Source organism: Platalea leucorodia (genome assembly GCF_965183815.1).
Source record: "Platalea leucorodia genome assembly, chromosome: 3".
NCBI lineage: Eukaryota > Metazoa > Chordata > Aves > Pelecaniformes > Threskiornithidae > Platalea > Platalea leucorodia.
This window is the reverse complement of record NC_138825.1, coordinates 117016900-117034496: the sequence shown is the minus strand read 5'-3', so window position 1 is coordinate 117034496 and position 17597 is coordinate 117016900. Positions and strand designations below refer to the sequence as shown.

General features: G+C 37.2%; 1 protein-coding gene across 2 annotated transcripts in view; it reads left to right on the top strand.

Annotated features, from left to right (window-relative positions):
* Positions 1-1135: 1135 nt before the first annotated feature.
* WDR35 (WD repeat domain 35) overlaps positions 1136-17597 on the top strand; it is a gene marked incomplete at its 5' end in the record, with an annotated part of 52434 nt that continues 35972 nt past the window's right edge. Inside the window, 12 exons of one of the 2 annotated variants that reach the window (XM_082306697.1) lie at positions 1136-1159; positions 1731-1848; positions 2579-2650; positions 4765-4857; positions 6424-6552; positions 6759-6892; positions 8376-8541; positions 8632-8777; positions 10835-10960; positions 14163-14348; positions 14930-14962; positions 17105-17165. In XM_082306697.1, coding sequence (XP_082162823.1) covers positions 1136-1159; positions 1731-1848; positions 2579-2650; positions 4765-4857; positions 6424-6552; positions 6759-6892; positions 8376-8541; positions 8632-8777; positions 10835-10960; positions 14163-14348; positions 14930-14962; positions 17105-17165 — 1288 coding nt within the window. The remainder of the gene's footprint in view (positions 1160-1730; positions 1849-2578; positions 2651-4764; positions 4858-6423; positions 6553-6758; positions 6893-8375; positions 8542-8631; positions 8778-10834; positions 10961-14162; positions 14349-14929; positions 14963-17104; positions 17166-17597) is intronic. The other variant, XM_082306696.1, reaches the window with a different exon arrangement.

The window sequence follows — 17597 nt, the reverse complement described above, 5'->3', positions numbered from 1 at the left end:
CTGAAGCCCGCCGCACCCCTGCTGCAGGGACAAATCCAGGCCTGACCCTTCTCCCTGCCCTCTGCACTGCTCAGCGTCGGAGAGCTTTGTACCAGTAGCCATGGGGCTTGCTTACCCTCTCTAATGCCCTGAATCAAGGCAGCATCCATCAGCGTACGCGAGTGGCGGAGCAGAGCTGGCTGCGGGTGCCAGCAGCACCTTCTGAGGGAGCGGGAACGGCCACAGCCACCAGCTGCCTCAGGGAACAGCAGCGCCTGGAGCAGCTCGCAGGTTAGAATCATAGAATCATTAAGGTTGGAAAAGACCCTTAAGATCATCGAGTCCAACCATTAACCTAACACTGCCAAGTCCACCACTAAACCATGTCCTCAAGCACCATGTCTACCCGTCTTTTAAATACCTCCAGGGTTGGAAACTCAACCACTTCCCTGGGCAGCCTGTTCCAGTGCCTGACTGCCCTTTCGGTGAAGAAATTTTTCGTAATATCCAACCTAAACCTTCCCTGGCGCAGCTTGAGGCCGTTTCCTCTCATCCTATCCCTTGTTACTTGGGAGAAGAGGCCGACCCCCACCTCGCTACAGCCTCCTTTCAGGTAGTTGTAGAGAGCGAGAAGGTCTCCCCTCAGCCTCCTCTTCTCCAAACTAAACAACCCGAGGTTGGACAACTCTGAGGGTGTGTTGGTATAAGCTATATTAAAACCACTGTGTGCAAACACTGTGGGATTCGCAAGCTTTCAGATTGTCCTTCACGTATAAGCAGCGGGACCTTTATGAATGAATTACCAGTGCTTTCTACCCAAGCTGCGTATGACCCCTCATGTGCTGCCGCCGCTGTGCCGGGGCGGGCAGACCCTCAGCCCACCTCCCCGCTCGGGGGCCCATCCTCCGGCGTCGCTGCCGGCGGGCGGGCAGGGCGGCCGCCACCGCGCCTCATGGCCTCCACCGCCAGCGGGCGGGCGGCAGCCAATGAATGGTGTCTTTCTTCTCCCGGAAGTAGAGGAGCGCCCTCCCGAAGAACTTCCGGCGGCGGTTGCCAGGGTGACGCGGTTGCCAGGGAGGCCGCGCCGGGCCCGTGGCGCCGCGCCGCCCTGAGGAGCGCTGTGGGCCGGCGCCCCTCGCCCGCCCGCCGCTCCGCGATGTTCATCTACCTGTGCAAGAAGGTGCTTCGGGGGCACGGAGGGAAGTCGGGGCGGCGGGGGCCCTCGGGGCTCCCTCCCGCTGCGTGCGGCTCTGCTGGCGCTGGTGGTGCGGCCGCGGGCTTGGTCCCTGCCCGGAGTGCTGCCCTGCTCTGTCCTGCCCGCCGCCTCTCGGCCTGGGCTCGGCCTTGGGGTTTCTTTGCTCTTCAGCTGTCTCCTAACCAACTGCTCCCCCGGGAGGGTTTGGACGTGGCTCTTCAGCTGGAGACCAGCTCCTGGCAAAGCCCATGCACTGCGTGATCCCGCTCGCCTCTTTTGGTGCTCATGGCGCCTTCTCTGCACACCTGTGAAGATGTCCTGTTATTATTTACTGCATATGTTAGATTTCCCTTTTCTCAGCTGTTGTGTTGCGCAGTTTCACTAGTGCCTGTAACTCTAATTGTCCTCCCTCTCTTTTTGCATGTACTGATCTGTTGATAGAAGTAAGTTTATCTTGTGTGCTATCACAGGTGTCTTTGAGGTGTTCAAATAGAGCATTTTAAAATAAAACATGATTCTTAGAACTATGTGGAGATACAAAATATTTCTTTTTCAGATTGCAATTCCTGGTAATGTTCGATTAAGATGTATTTCCTGGAATAAGGATCAAGGTTTCATAGCCTGTGGTGGAGAGGATGGATTACTGAAAGTTTTAAAATTAGAAACACAGACAGGTAAATGAGACTTTTTTTTTTTAAAGAACAAAATGCACCACGCTGTAGAATTCTGAAAGCATAACTCCTTTCACAAGTTACTTGACAATATTGCGTATGTTTTAAATCTGTACATAGATACTTATGTATTTGCATAAACATGAAATGTGCTGTCACTTTCTTTTGAACACTGTTTTCTTCCAGCTTGTCGTACATGGCACACATGTAATTTGTCTATCTGTTATACCTGCCGAAGTTTTCTTCAGTGCTGCTTTCTTTTCAGGACATACGTTTCATTCTTGTTCTTTTTGTACAGGCTTCCAGTTTATTTTGGAACTTATTTCATTATTTCTTGATTTTGTTTGAATGTTCTCTGCCATCTTTATTATTTTAGGGAGAAAGCTGTGTATTTTTTTTTAAATAAATAGGTTCCAAGAAAAGTAAAGTTTTCTGACTGTAAAGAAATGTGATAGCCATGTTTTTTGTTGTTGTTGTTGTGGGGTTTTGTTTGTTTTGTTGGTTTTTTTCCTGATAAACTGCTAGACAATAAAGAGTATGTGAATTTGGATGACAGATGTGAATAGCAAACACATTGCACCGAGGGGTGGAAAATCCACCCTGCAGTTACAATTTACATACTTTTAGGTGAAGTAATTTTATCTATGTAAATAGTGATCAGAGCTGCAGTATTGATAGAGACACAGTGTATGCTTTATTAGGTTTATTTTATAGCTATTTTTGTTGGTTTTAGATGAAGCAAAAATAAAGGGACTTGCAGCTCCAAGCAATCTTTCTGTGAATCAAACTCTTGAAGGTCATAGTGGTAAGTCTCTTTGGACATTTAATGTACTTTTGATTAGAATAAAAAAAAAAAATCACAAGATTTCATGAAGTTGATAGAATAATTTTGCCATAACTTTTTATTAAAAGCCTGAAATAAAGATTATCAGTATTCATCTCAGGTATGTAACAGCTTGGCTATCTATTTTTACCAAGTTATCTGATGAAAGACCTGCAGTCAATCTTTCATGATCTGTGAGTGAATTACTGGGTTGAGAATCAAACTGATCTAGCCTTACCTCAATTCTCCTGGCCGATACGGTCTGCGTGATGCAGAATGCATGCTGCACAAACCAAGCTCTGCTCTCCCTGTTATGATTTAAAGTTTGCTTATGGATTTTGCAAGGTTAAGTCTTTGACATTACAGCCTAGCTTGTGTTTTGTATTACATCAGGTTTTGCTTTTTCAAAATTGTTTGGTCCCCATTCATTATCCTGAGAAGGAAGTACTGATTTCTATTTAAGTGGATGATACTATTTTATGTGTTCTATTACAGAGGGATTTTTTTTTTTCTTTTTTGAAATTGTGCAGTGCTGCTGGTATAGGACTTGTTATCTCCGACTTTAACCTGGTTAATCTGGAAGTGCTAATTAGTTGCATGGGGCTGGAATGTGCTTTTAGGTATTTACATTTTTTACATTTGCTCCCATACATTTGTTCACATACTGCCTTGACAGAAAACAGACAAAGAATGCTTTATAGCAGAAGAGAAAAGCTAAATTGATGGGCAGTTGATACTGGAATTGCTAAGTTAAAGAAACAATTATGTTCTACTGTGGTTTAAAAAAAAAAAAAAAAACAACAATTTTCTTTTACACGGCATATATAAAGTTTTAACCTCTGTACGATAAGCTAAAATGAGAAATGAGACTAAAAGCCTTCTTAAGCATTTTTTCTAGCGACACACGTGGATAAGCCTGGTTTGTTTGATAGTGTCTATGAGATTTGCTTATGTGTTATGGTAGCTTTACATTATCTTCTGAAGAAATAGAAGTTAGTTCAGTAAACCTGATCTCTGTCTTAAATGTATCTTTATTTTCTCTTTATTGATAAACTGCAGAATGTGTACATATGTAGTCTGCAGTATAGAATACAGATGAAGTTTAGAGAGGTTAGAAAACAGGCTAGGGAACAATAGTGTGTGAAAGTGAAAATTGAATGTAGGGAAATTAGGCAGGGAGGAATTAAACTCTCATGTGATAAATGCTACATGGTCATCATCTGTGGACAACGGGATATGAAGAGAATGCTAAAATCCTCACATTATTTAAAGAAATGGTCTTTTTTATGAGGATTTGCAGTAGAAACCTGCCAACAGTCAGGTTATTTTAGGGGCCTGCTTAAATATGATAAAAAAATGAATTGTGAGGAATTGATACTGTTACCTTAAAAAATCGCTAACATTCAGGATATCTTTGATTGCATCTGTTGATAAAGTTCATGACTGAAATGCTGAAAAATGGAAAGGATACAGAGGAAACAGATGACTAGCAGTGAGGCCATGAAAGAGTGTGATGCCTGAATCGGCCAAGTTCATATCCAGTGTTGAACTGATGAAATAAGATGCTGCTTAGAAACAGTTTGAAAATGTTTCAAGTCAAGTCAAATATTTATGAGTAGGATCCCATGTGAGACTTGAGGGTCTGAAGGAATTGTGTGTAGTGTGCTCTTTTTGGTAATCGAGAGGGAGATTTTGTTTTAAAAGTGCAGCAGTACTGACGATCAAACTATTAGTTTGGAAAAAAAAGCGCAAAACTTCTTGTGACAGTCAAGTTTTGTCAGCCTCCCAGACTAACATGTCAGAGGCAGTCAGAAACCGCAAAACTATGATTTGGGTTTTGCATATTGAAGCAATATTCTGAGCAGACTTTGGAGAGGATGTTACTCAAGTGGGTGAATACAGAAGCAAAAAGAGCTGTTTAGCAGAATTTTGAAAGAGGAAATGAGAAAGAATGCCTAAATGAGAAAGAATGCCTAAAACTAAATCAAAGTCAGCAATGCAAATTTCTGAAAGGCTCCAGGTTGATTAAGTTGGATGTGGTGGTTTTTATTAACTTCTTTATATGGTGTAAATAAAAAAATTGTATAATTTTATAGGTTCTGTGCAAGTGGTGACATGGAATGAACAGTATCAAAAACTGACTACCAGTGATCAAAATGGACTCATCATTGTGTGGATGCTGTATAAAGGTATTCTACAGGACAAATTTGAGATGGGATAATATTCTGTGTTGTGAGAAATCTTTTTTTCTTGTCTTTTTTTTTTCCAGCAATTTTTACAATCCTTTTTCAGACTTTTTATTTTTTATTTTGCAGACTGTAAAGCTCAAAATAGATTTAAAACAATTTCCAAGTTTTTATTGTAATACTTGTCTACACTTTTCGTAGTGTAGTCATGTATAAAAAGGCATTTGTCCTGTAGAGCTACCTTAGGAGAAGAACTGTTAAGTTCTGATAGAACTGATAGTTCTTAGCCATATGCTTGGTAAACTGCTGTAAATTTCTTATTTTCTTATCTCTGTTACTTTATTCCCTTGGAGGAAAATAGTATATTGAACAAAAAAAAAAAGAAGCAGTGCTTCTTTGTGTAGGCTCTGTTCTGGGTGTCATTGTAATATTTAAATAGTTCCGCAAAGTACATCAAGCACAGACATACTGGTAGAACTACAAGAACTTAGCAACCCTGCTTAGAACATCAATTAAATACTTTCATAAAAACAATCTTTAGAAATGTTTAATTAAGGCAGTGAACTAATATGACTAACCAGTGTATTGCTGTAATTGGCTTTTATTGTTCTTGACCTTTTCACACATACATGTACTTCCCTGGTACACCTAAATTCATTTGAAAGCCAGCAAACCTCTCAGTCAAATTAACCACTTTCCAACACATGTGGGAAGGAAAAAGAAAATAAAGGGTTTTCTTTTTCTCTTGGGATTTTTGTTTAATGAAAAATGGAAAAAAAAATCTCAGCTCAGCTTCTCATTTCAGGAATAAAGAATATAACTTGATTAGTCTTTCTGCCTGATATGTGGTGGCTACTGTCACATAAATCATCTCTTAGTTTTGGAAATAAACAGTAAAATTCCTTAATACATGTTCCTATCAAAGGTGGTTGCTCCCTCCATTTATGGTTCCTTGTGTACTCTTGTCAGTTCTGAAGTTAGGTGAGCACAGATCTCTTCCTGTAGGGCCCCTCTTGGACTTTTGCTCCCCTCTCCAATTCCTCATTTGTCAGGTTCTTTTTGGGAATAAGTAGCTCACATCTGAACACTGGGTTTTGCAATAATTATGTCTGTGTAGTCTGGGGGACCCTATAGCGTAGTCTTTCTAGACTTTTACAGAAAGGGCAGAACAACTTTGTTTTTAATTCCTTTCCAAAATTCATTGCTTCTGTATTGTTTTGTTGTATATTATATTGCAGAGTCATATGTAACCTACTGTCTCATGTTTACTTATAAGCAGACCATTCTCAGGTTTCTCCATTTCATTGAACACTTAATTTGATTGTTTGGTAACTTTTATAAACTTTTTGTGTGTCTGTATTATGTGTTTTTTTTTTTTTTTGTTTTTTTTTTTTTTTTAACAACTTCAGGAATTCATATTGCTAAGAAATGTCATTATCATCCTGTTTGCACACCTTTTGAATTGAGAGTAATTTTACTCTTTGAATTCAGTGATTAGCGTGTATCTTGAATCCACTAGAGGATTACAAAATCAGAAGTATAACTCAGTTTTTCATTCACTGCTAATAGGTGCTTGGTATGAAGAGATGATTAACAATAGAAATAAATCTGTTGTTCGAAGTATGAGCTGGAATGCTGACGGACAAAAGATTTGTATTGTATATGAAGATGGAGCTGTGATTGTTGGATCAGTGGATGGTAAAATTTAAGCTCTACTAATTGTAGCTTTTGTTTTCAGTATTAGGTACATAGTGGCTCTGTTTCTCTAGATAAATACAATTAATAGTTACTTTCGAATTGTTGCATTGACTTTCTTGAGCTGTTTCAATTTTTACATTGGTAACTTGCATCCTGGTTTTGATTTTGTGGCATGTTTATTAAGTACAATCAATGTTCTGTTACAGGCAATCGCATTTGGGGAAAAGACTTGAAAGGTACCCACCTGTGCCACGTGGCCTGGTCCTCTGATAGCAAAGTTTTACTCTTTGGAATGGCAAATGGAGAGATTCACATTTATGACAATCAGGGAAATTTTATTGTAAGTTCATGGTGGTATAATAAAGGCATTAACTTCAACAGGCATGAAAACTTACTTCCTCTTAATTTATTTTGTGTTTGTTTGTTTAGTTGGTGGACTTCAGTACTGAGAACTGGACAAGGTCTTGTGCACAAAGTTTTTACTCAAGATTTATGCAGCTGTGGCTTTCTAATATAAATATGTCTTTCTTGCTAGCTAAATGAGTATCACATCAACTAATGGCATTTTGCCTTGCAATAGTTATTGAAAATGTAAAAATATGTATGGTAATACTAATTACATTAAATGAAGCTCATGTTAAAAGTACTAGCATGCTTTTGGAATAACACAGTAGTTTATTTTCCTATTGCTCCTGTCATTCTTTATTACATAAGGAATGCTACATGCTTCAGAGAAAACCTGGTAATAAGTGGAAAAATTAAAGGAAGTAACTATAATATTGCTGCATTCCTACAGCTTAGGTTTACTTATTTTTTTACTTATTTGGAATATTTGACTATGACAAAACGCTAAACAGAAGTAAAACACTGGCTTTGAAAAGAGCAATGTATTTGGAAGCATGTTCTTGACTTTTAGATGCCTATTATGGTGAATTTTCCCCTCCTTCCCTTTCCTTTTCTTCCCTAAGAAAGTATCTCTTACCCTTTCCATTTTCTTTTCTTTAACCCTCCACTGTATCTTTCTTTCTTCCCACTGTGTGAGTCATGGTGTTTCCAGCGTGTGCTGTAAATTACTGAAATTCTTTTAAATAAGTTGTTGTTGCTCCCCCTGCCCCCGTCCTTCCCCGACCTTTTATCAGCAGTGTGTGTGGTTGTGTGCACTCTCTCTTCCTCCCTCTCTCCTCCTCTCTCCCTCCCTCCTTTCCATAATTTACCTGGTAGCCCTCCTTGACGTGATGCAGGTGCATCTTTCAGAAGAAGCTTTTACCTGTGTTACCAGATGTACAGGGCTAATTATTACAAAAGTATACTTATCTTAATTGGTGTTCTAATTTGGACACATATTTTTTGCCATTATTTTTATATATTTTTCAAGAGAATTTTATCAAGAAAAAGCTGACAAAAGGTTTCTTTTTTAAAAAAAAAAAATCTTGTGGCCAGGAATGGTTTGAAATTATTTTTATTTTTTGCAAAGTTCCAGTGGGGCTCCTTGTGTGTGTGTGTCTTTCTCTGTGGTGTTTTTTTTTTTTCCTTTCTTTTTTTTCTTTTTTTCCTTTGTTTTTAAGTTACTTTTCAAACAATGAAAATGCCAACATTAAAGTACTTCTTTGTAGTTAAAATGTATGTGTTCATATGTCTGATCTGGCTTTGAATAAGGAAGTTTTTCAAACTCTTAAAATTTTGCAAATGTGAAAATTTTTCTTGGGACAGGAAAAAGAATTGCATAGACATCTGGTCTTTTGCAAGGTATCAGTAGAGATACAAGTTGTTCTTCTAAATAGCGTGTTGTATATGACTTTAAATAATTAACCATTCTTGTCTAGGTGAAAATGAAACTGAGTTGTTTGGTGAACTTAACTGGAGCATTCAGTATTGCTGGAATACATTGGTATCATGGTACAGAAGGCTACATCGAACCAGACTGTCCTTGTCTTGCTGTCTGTTATGACAATGGAAGATGCCAGATAATGAGAGATGAGAATGACCACAGTAGGTACAAAATGTGGGGTGCTAATTACTGAGCTACTCTTGACCCAAAACCTGTGTTTATATTCTTAATGTTTATTTCTTAAAAACTAGATCCTGTTTTGATTGACACTGGTATGAATGTAGTATGTATTCAGTGGAACCACTGTGGAAGCGTATTGGCGGTGGCAGGCTCCCTAAAAGCAACTACTCAAGAAAAAGATGTAAACATTGTGCAGTTCTATACTCCGTTTGGTGAGGTAAAAATATTTAATATAATTATATAACTTAAATATTTTTTAATCTTAGTATGTTTTGTCTATGTGGTCATTACTGGTGGAATTTGGATGCCAAAATGCAGGTGTTTAGTGCTCTAAGGTATCTAGGACACCCACCTGGATCTGGAAAGATGACGCAGGACCAGGTACCCTTTTAGAACAGCAAGCTAGTGGCCAGCGTGAAAATCCGAGTGCATCTCGTAAAACACTAAATGATGGGATATGTGTAGTGCCTAACTTTGAACACCTAATTCAGATACCTGAGTTCAGGCTGTAGTCAATAAGTGGTTTGGAACACTTACTTAGGCAGCAGTTAAGATGCTCACTTAACATCTGTGTATGAAATCTGGAAGTACTTTTCTTTCTCCACTGGCTGCGTAAGAGACCTAGGCATCTCTATATTAGGAATTCAAAATACGGCAGTGAATGCTCCCCTCTATTTTCATGGAATCAGTAAAACTGAGAAAATGGCATCTGGTTATCAGTAAAAGCAATGGCTCAGAAACCTCAGAAAAGGTAAACTGTTTCTAATCTTCATTTGTCTGTTGGGGATATTGCTTTGTAAATGTTTTTTGTACTTCCTGTCTTTTTTACAAGATGTTCAACTGTTGAGAGACAGCTTTCATATATATTTTTGTTCATGGTGCTACTCTTGCCTTGCAAGGTAATTTCAGGTAATTTCACTTTCCCTCCTAGTAATATATGTGGAAATCAGTAAGTTAGTGTTAGGTATCAGAGGGTGAGGATAGAGCTGTGAGCTGTGCTGTGAAAGGGGTTAAGATCCTACATCATCTGTAGGGGCTTCCTTGGTTGAAAGTATTAAATGGAACCAAAGGTTTTCGCAATAACGTTACATCTCTGGTCGCTGATGTCCTTCAGATTAACTGAAACAGGTGTTCCAGATTCTGTATCTAGTGTTGAGCAGTAAATTCTTTAGATTTTAGAATGGTTTTATACTAGTTCTGACATTCAGGTACAGACTTAACTTTTTGGAAGATGGTATCTTCTGTGAATAATATGTGACCAGTATTTGGACTTGGTATTTGCATTTGATCAAAGGCATGAAATAGGTACTAAGCTGTGTAAGTTCATTGAGAACAGTTTTACGCACAAAGTTATGCCCTCAAAATGATACTTATGCTTAGATCTAAGTTTCCGTGTTCTGCTCAGTAAAAAGTTGTATTTTTTTAAAGCCTAAGATTATTAAAAATCTTACAGTAAATAGTAGATTAATGTATCCTTTATTACATACATCTATATTATTTTCAAACAAAAATCTTCCCACATAAAAGTGATCTGTGGGACTAAGGTTATAGTTCTGAAAACATTTTTTTTCAATTGTTTCCTTCATTCAACTTCAAATTGTACAGTAAAATAAAGATATTAAAAAAAAGATGGAAAGTATATTTCTTTGCTCTCTCTTAAATTGTAAATGGATACATTACTGCCTTTCTTAGACTTTATTTGAAAGGGAATAGAGAAGAGGAGAATGTCCATTGCCTCACTGCAAATTGTGTACATCTGCAGCTGATTCATTGTATGCTCTTGACATAGATTAGCTATATGTTTTTATTTGTTTAAATTATCAGCTGTAGTTAAGGGTGTTGTATATCAACTAACTCATACACTTCCAGCATAAATGAAACTTCTGAGGCATGTCAGCTATCAGTACTATTGTTGTGTTTATTTTCGTAGTGACTGAAATTATAAGTGATTCAAATTATCAACCAAAGAAAAAATGTTTATACTGTCATTCTCCATCTATTATTTATTTTTTCTAAGTTTGAACTATCAGTGAATCCTGGTTTTTCTTTCTCTCTGTCAAAAATAATTGAGGCAAAAGAACACTTTATGGTAATGCGTGTTAAGTATCTCCCCCTTTGTTTGCATGTGTATTATAATTCGGGAGTCATTATGGGGTACTGTAAAGAAGATCTATGCTTGGTTTTTATCAACTATCAGAACTGTTGTTTATGTATTTTAGAGTCATTTTCCTATGATAACTTCAGAATCTTTTTCTTCCTTTGTTTTTAAAAAAGCATTTGCGCACACTGAAAGTTCCTGGCAAACAGATATCTGCCTTGTCTTGGGAGGGAAGTGGGCTGAAAATTGCACTAGCTGTTGATTCTTACATATATTTTGCAAACATTCGTCCAGATTACAAGGTATGTAGTAATGTGGCACTTAGCTGTATTAATAAGTTTCCTGTTACTTATTCTCTTTCTGAATGGATTGAAAAAGTAGATTTCTCTAATATATAAATCAGTGCTTAACATGATTACTGTTTGATCAACACTACTGACTTGAAGTTTTAGTGGAATGTGAGTGTCTGTCTTGATGATGGGATGACTTAGCCTTTGCTTTTATAATGAATTTGTGATTTTATTTTCATAATAAGGGAATGTATGCTTTGTTAATATTAACAGAATTGGGCACGATTCTAAATTTGGTAGTAATTGAAGCTGTCATATAGGTAAGGCTCCAGTGTTTTCACTGCTGTTTGGTTAAACTGAGTGGGCTAAGTGATACAATTGGAACTGTTTGAGCCTTACTTTTACTGTCATTTTTTTTGTTGGTGAGTTATTAGTTTGAACAGGAGAGTTGTGTAGAAACCTGAACAGTAGAAAAGAATGCAACCTGACACGTGTACTTCCTACTTATATTTCAGTTCCCAATATACTTTTTACAAGTGTGTATTCAGCTAATTCTAAATAATGTTTTTACCTTGTCTGCTATATGGGGTTTTTGTTTTTCTGTTTGTTTTAAAGAGTTAGGACTATTTCACTTAAATTCACAGTTCAACAAACAATAGCGATTACTGTCCAGTATGCACTAGTGCATACTTTTTTTTTCCAGCACAGGATATGGTCTTTAATCATCGGTGTGTAACCACTGTGATTAAAGAGAGAGCGAGTGTAATGTGAGGAACATACTGCAGCTATATTGAAATGTATTGTTCCACTCAGTTGTGAAAAATCATTGGTCAGGGGCTTATAAACACAAATCTGCTAGGAAGCAATCTCAAATAGTTTGTTGTAAATCTGCTGGAAAAGACTTTGGAAATTTGATCTGGAAATTAGTCTTGCAGGAAATGCTACCTAATGTTTATTCTGGGAAATGTGTAACAGCTGGAACACAGGCCTCTTGCTTTTTTTTAAACTCATCAGTGTCTATGAGACCATGTGTATTTCAAGATCTGGCACACTTTGGAAATGAATAATATTTTGAAACCTTAGTTTTGGAAACTGCATGTGTAAGCTTTTCTTTTTCTTTTTTTTTGCTTTTGCATATTTAAAGTTGAAAAAGATGTGCTCACATTAATTTATTTCTGCAGCAAATAAACTCCTAACCCATTGGTAGCATACTCGGTTTCACTGTTAAATATTTTTATGGTGAATGATATGTGTTGTCCTTCAGTAAATAATACACATTACTACCACTGTGTTCTTTCTGATTATATCAGTAACTCCGTTTCAGGAACTAGATATTCTAAAAGGTGACAGTAATTAAATGGTAGTGATTCAAAGCTGGCATTAACTTAGGCTGGATTGGAATTAATGACCTGGAGATGAAGTGTTAGTATCACATTAGCAATCTACTGTATTTTTCAGGTATTACCATAATTAGAGAAAGGGGGTTCTAAATTAATAGGACAGTAAAAACTATGAATTGAGCTGATAATTTTTAAACTATTCATAGTTTACATGGTATCTTTTTGGAGTTGTAATACTAATTTAGAATCTCTAGCTCTAGTTACATTTCTTCCGGTGTAGATTACCTTGTTCAAATCTGCATTGGATTTTACTTTATATCCTCTTCATCCAGCATCCTGGGGTCCTTTTCCACTTCTTGAAATCAGTTTTAGATTTGACAAACATGATCTACAGTTTACTGACTTGTTACATCATAACGTACTCCTTTCATATAAATTTTGAATGTTCAGAGTAGTATAAGTTCCAGTTTGCATCTCTGGGAAGGATCCTGTGGGTAGTGCTCTCAGTTGTCAAAAACTACCTTTATTCCAATCCTTTTATTTTTCTTCCTGTATCCAAAATGAGCTTGATTTTCTTGAAAATCCAAGTAGGTCATATCAGTTGAGTTATCTTCATTTGCAAGCCTGTTGCCTCTCTGAAAGACAATAAATAATAAATGAATGAGGTACAACTTCCAGGGCTAAAAACATGACTGTCCAATGTGTTGTATTTATCCATATCCATCTAATTCCGTTATTTATTATATCATTTTTTTTTTTACATCTCTGCCTTGTGTGAAAGCTGTATTTACTGATTTGTGCTTGTGAGAATCATAATGCTTTTTACATCTGCCCACTCCTGTTCCTCTGGCTGTACTCCACAGCATTGTGTTTAAATTCCTGTAGAACACTACTTGAGTGAAAACAATTGGGTTCTGACAATTTGTTACCATTCCTTTTATAGATCTATTCTAAAAGTTCTTTTGCTGATACTTTAGTTTATCATCTCAGTTTCATTCCCTGAGTGTGGGAACCCTTCTGGCCAGCTCTCTAACAAGCTTTCCCTCTCTCTCTCTAGTAAATGCGGTGCAGAGAATTCTATTAGTTTTTCTACAATTGCATCATCATCCTTAAGTGGTTTGCTTTATATCTCATTTGTTTGTCAGCTTCACCTCCTTTCTGAGATATTTTCTGATTCTGCTGTGTTAGAAAGGGTTTTCATTATTAATTTCTATAATTTAAATCAGTTGAATGCAATAAAATATATCTTCATGGCTTTTACAGCATTTGGATATTCTATTTCTTCTTTTGCCTTTCTGCCCTTTCTCCTACTTGTTACGTGAATACTTGTATTCTTCTAGGGGGAAGGGAGGGTTTTTCTCATGTTACTAATATGGAAGAGGTGATGTGAGCTATTATAGTACTCTAATATAATTGCTTATTTTTGTCCGCTTCAGGAATTGCACTGTTTGAGGTGTTTATTGTATTCCCCTTGGGGAATGAACTTTGGATTTCCAAATCAATAGCTATAGATCGAGCATTTTCATGGCAAAACCCATCATCATAGTGGGTATTTTGGTGTACCTGCCGAACAAGGAGGAAACAAGGGGAAGTGAGATCTTGGCACATTTTGAGGTTGATCCTGCAATTCTGGTTATGATAGGTTATTCTGCGTGATAGGAAGGCTTCTTTTGCCAGTTTAATACTATGCAAATAACTTACTATTGGAGCTGTGTTCACATACTTTTAATGAATCAGTTCATACTTGACAGGTAAAGAATATTGAATACTGGTTGTGTATATGAAATAAACACTTTCTTTCATAGCTGTGAACAATTTATTATTGAATTCTTGTAATTTCTGATAGGTCTTATCAAAATTGTCTCTCTTGGCAGTGGGGTTACTGCTCCAACACAGTTGTTTATGCATATACCCGACCTGATCGTCCAGAATACTGTGTAGTCTTTTGGGACACAAAAAACAATGAGAAGTATGTGAAATATGTCAAGAGCTTGATTTCCATAACAACTTATGGAGACTTCTGTGTTTTAGCAACTAAAGCAGATGAAAATCAACCTCAGGTAAAGTCTTTCTTTTAATTTTCACTTGAAATGCTCTGTTCCACACATCAGTGCTTTACAGACAGAATAAGATGAAATGTAAAATTCTGAATCTGTCTCAGAGCATGTTATTCAGTTGTCATTTGACAGAATGGCACTTGAATGGGATCAGTGTTTAAAAACAAAGAACCCCCAAAACCAACGAAGTAATGTGCAGAACTGATTAACTGCCTCTATATTTTAACTCCTTGTAGCCATTAGTAACTTCATGAAAACTGCAGCCTTCAAGATTAATGTTTCTTTAGAAACATCTAGAACAGTTCTCCAAAGAAAAGCTAAAAGCAGGAGAGCATCAGAATGGTAACAAATATTTAATCAGTCAGAAGTGGAAAAAAAGTGGAATTTTTTAGGTGATATAAATCACGTTACTACAAATTGCTTCGTTTGTTTGTTGGTTTATTTTAAATGTAGTGACAAATGATATGGCAAATGTATCCTTTGGTTAATGTATGTTTGGTTAGCGTGATGCTAACTGTTACAGTTTTTCTTACTGCCTTCACTTCTGAATTATTTTCTATATCACTTGTATATTGCTTGCAAAGGAGGAGCATGAGACGGAGTCAATTGGTGCAACGGTAAAAAAAATGCTTTAGTGCTGCTTTGCTTGATTGTGCAATAAATGGTGTACTGTCATATGGACTGAAAATAGGGTATACATGGCCAAAACCATTTTGTGAAATTGAGTGCAATAAAAAGAGATTTTTCTGGGTCGTATTTTTAAAATAGGAAACAAACAATGGAGGGATTTAGTGTAACTTTCTTGAACATAAATGAGAGATTTGATTTTAGCATGTGAAAATTACAGATAATAAGCATCTTTCAATTCTTTGAAACAGCTCCAGTGTAATTATTAACACTGTGGGGGGTCAGCTTTTAGGAAATGAAGTGAACAAAGCTAATCCTTTGGGTAGCCTTTCATTAGAGTTGCTTTCTGAAAAACAGATTTGTTCTGCAATAGATTTGGGTCGTTAGAATTGTGATTTCAAGACTGCAAAATGTACAGCAATAGTTGATGGGGCAAAAAAGACTAATTTCAGCAGGAACCGTTTAAAGGTATTGCAAGTGGATGTGAATATCAGTGAGTTACAAAGAACTTAATGTTGATACCCATAACAAGGCTTGAGCTTTCTGCTTTGATCAACTCAGACAGTGCGAACTCCCTTGTCCTGGCAGCACCCTGTGTAGCTCCTGCAGCCTCTGTCTTGGATACTGCTAGTCCGTCACCCCTTGGCAGTCTCCGAGCTACTGACTTAGAGTCTCAGAAATAAGTAAAAAGGGCATAAAAGCGAAATTGATAAAAGAGTGAATGTTGGAATAATTTACCAGAGAAGAATTAACATAAACTTAATGGAAACAAACAATAAATAGTTTAAAAAGCCAGGTGTGGTTTCCTACAGAGCTGGAGGCTCAACATATTTTTTAGAAAAGAGAAATTTGAGAATGCTGGTGGAAAGTTTAACTCATGAGCAAAAAAATAAAAATACTGGTTTTGAGAGGTGTTTATTGGTGGCAGAACCAGAAGAATAAATTATTTAATGAAAAGAAATCCTTGTTCAGATCTTTTTCTTTGAAAGAATGAAGTTCATACAGTAGCTGAAAACCTAAATTCTGCCATTCTCATGTGATTAATAAGCTATCAATCTGTCAGATTAAAGGGGTAATCTGTACAGTTGCTGTAGTCTGCTACCTCAATTGCATGAATTGTTCAGGAGGTGAAAGAGCTATGAAGAACTATCTTCCATGTCCTGGAGAGTCAGGGTAACAGCTCTTAGGTGATTCAAGTTTTGGCAGCCCTGTATTTTTTTTTTTTTTTTTTTTTTTTTTTCAAATCTCAAGACTTTACAGTAAAAGTTGCTGCTTAATTTCCAGACCTCATTCAAGACATTCTTATTTCCCTGTGCAGTCATCATAAACCTATTTAATGCTTGATTTAGGTCTGGAAAAATAAATATATCAGCAACAACAATGAAGCATTGGTGTCTAGGTCAATTTTTATTTATTTGCACTTCCTGAGTTTAACAGACCAATCTGAGGTATCTGTGCTATCAAAGCCTTCCCGAGCAGGGTTACAAGAAGGGCGAAACTAACAAAACTCATGAGTTATGCAGTATCTGCGATACTGCAGGGCGGAGGAATAGCCTTATTCACAGTTCTTACCACACTGTAGCCCTCTTGGAGGTTCAAGGAGATCGAGGTCTGCAAAGGACAGAACAAGGGTCCTAATTTCTGCGAGCTAGCGAGGGGGTCTGATGCAGTTTATTAGATTATTCCTCGTGTGAACAGCTAGGCGAGAGCCGACTCACTGAGAAACTGCTGGTGGATCATGCTGGTAAATAATCACAGTACGGTGTGTGCCCCACAGAGCAGGGGGTGAGACACTGGCTGTCTTGCCCGCATGTTACCTGTGGACCCTGCTGGTGGTACATCCTGCCTATTGTATTTTGTCTGGTAGATTTGCTCCTCCGCTTAAAACAGCTGTCGTTTTCCTGTTTTGTGCTTGGCTTCGTTTATAGTGCTAATGGGCAAATATCTCATTACTCTCATGCTTATGTTGCTTTATATTTACTGCAGTCATGGTCCCTCTGTTTTCTGTTGCTGATCAGCATTAGATGGTGTGAAATGTGGGTTATGAGATACACCTTCACAGAAAACCTTGTACAGCTTCTTAATTTACAAAAAATGCGGTAGTAATGACACTTGCTTTTATTTCCATACAGTATGTGCTGGTTCTCTGCAATTCTATTGGCACTCCCTTGGACCCAAAATATATTGATATTGGTAAGCAACTTGCAATAGTCTTATTCTGTTGGGTTTTTTTCTAGTCTTTATAATGAATTTCTTATGCAAGTCTGTTGTTCAATGAAATAATCACTGTGTGGTAACACTCCTTGCATCCAAATGTTGTGACCTTCTGTTCTACACATGGTTGTAACTGATTTTATGTTGGATTCTCACTTCTACTTGGACTCTCCCTAAATGTAATAAACATGTAATCAGGGGTTCCCATGTTGTGAACTGTAATTTATGTTGGAAATGACCTATTAATTACTCTGTTAATAAAAACAGTGGCTTATAAAACCAGTCCTATTCCTTGTAAAAATTGGCTATATTTAAACTGATTCTTCCAGTTAATACAAACTATTTACAACAAAATTTAAAAAAAAAATTGTTACTTTTCCTTTTTTTTTTTTTTTTTTTTAAATGGATGTT